At 36.9% G+C, this 1,382-nt stretch overlaps 1 protein-coding gene across 4 annotated transcripts in view; it reads right to left on the bottom strand.

Moving 5' to 3' along the window:
• The window catches only part of TRRAP (transformation/transcription domain associated protein), a 193,842-nt gene that overhangs the window by 155,588 nt on the left and 36,872 nt on the right, over positions 1-1,382 (bottom strand). For all 4 annotated transcript variants that reach the window (XM_019512890.1, XM_019512892.1, XM_019512891.1 and 1 more), the window contains exon 21: positions 453-604. In XM_019512890.1, coding sequence (XP_019368435.1) covers positions 453-604 — 152 coding nt within the window. The remainder of the gene's footprint in view (positions 1-452; positions 605-1,382) is intronic.

The following is a 1,382-nucleotide window of genomic DNA, read 5'->3' as shown; positions in this document are numbered from 1 at the left end:
TCCACAAACATGGGGCAGTGGTGGCAGTGTAGAGAGCCGCAGGGCATCCCTGGCACAGGCAACCGGGGCAGATAAATATTAATTTTTCTAATTTTTTTAGGGGCCCCGCAGGCTAGATAGAATAGCCTGGCGGGCCACATTTTGCCCACGCCTGCCTTATAGCATCAGGAAGCAGTAGACTTAGACACACTGTCAAAATGCCATAAGAACATTGCTGTACTGCTTTCAGTTCAGCATGTACAGAGCAACACAGTATAAGTGAATTAGTACCTAGTACAGTGAATCTGTGGTGTAGACATGCCCTTTGAAGTCAAAAGGAAAAAGCATGCTATAGTTAACAAATCTACAATGAATAGATCTGACATCTGCCACCCCTCCCAAAAAAAATCATACTAATCTAATTAACACTACACATCTTATAGATGTATTTATGGCTTAAAGAATTTTCATACTTGGGATGTGCAAGAAGCTGGTATAAGGCATGCTTATTATCATCCAGGCTCATCATGGCTACCAAGAAACACTTGATTACTTCCCAAGCCTGCCTCCGATAATATGGTTCTGTGTTGGCACTCTTCAAGCAGTCCAGAGCAGTTTCAATTGCCTACAATGAAAAATAAGACAATTATATCCACTAAGCACTGGTTATTCATGTTCTCCTACAGTCAGGTAACAAATCAACTAAAACATGTATTTTTAAAAATATATTAAGGTCATTTAAATAGCTTCTACTCCTTGCACATCCCAAGCGAAATGTATGTCCTATTCTGGCAGAACATTTGCAGGCTTAAGTGGACTAAAATTGTCATGTTATTTGTGCTTTCATGTAAATAAAAACCAAAAAGCACTTAGGATCACAGAAGACCTGTACTTTTTCTCCCACTTTTCAACTAAGTGCTATACTTTTCCCTTCTGGCAGTAATTCCTGCACTTAATTCCAAGATCTACTGGATATAACACATACCCACATTTAAGAAAAGCATGCATCTAGTAAGATGCATGTGGAAAATTCAGTTAGGGGGCATGAAATAAGAAAATTCATTGATTAACCAATTATAACATGAAATCTAACCATCCATGTTTAAACAGTGAGTATAAAGGATGATGTCAATAAATGACCTTAGAAGACCTTTGTTACAAAGAAATAGATTTTTTTCTTCTTTTTAAGGGAAATCATCTTTCCATTTACTGGATTAACTAGCAGCCCTCTCATCATCTTTTAAACAATCTTATCAAGGTCTCGATGAAAAGAACAATCAGTTTTCCACAGACCACTGAAGTGGAACGCCTCACTAGGGCACTAAAAAGAAAGATGAATTTCTTATACTTTAACCTCGTTCCATTTTTTTAATTCAACTTTTTTTTTTTTTTTTTTTTTTTTT

Source organism: Gavialis gangeticus, unplaced genomic scaffold (genome assembly GCF_001723915.1).
Source record: "Gavialis gangeticus isolate Ggan-Ray unplaced genomic scaffold, GavGan_comp1, whole genome shotgun sequence".
NCBI classification, from domain to species: Eukaryota; Metazoa; Chordata; order Crocodylia; family Gavialidae; genus Gavialis; species Gavialis gangeticus.
The sequence above is the reverse complement of the archived record's forward strand: the minus strand, read 5'-3'. Positions and strand labels throughout refer to the sequence as shown.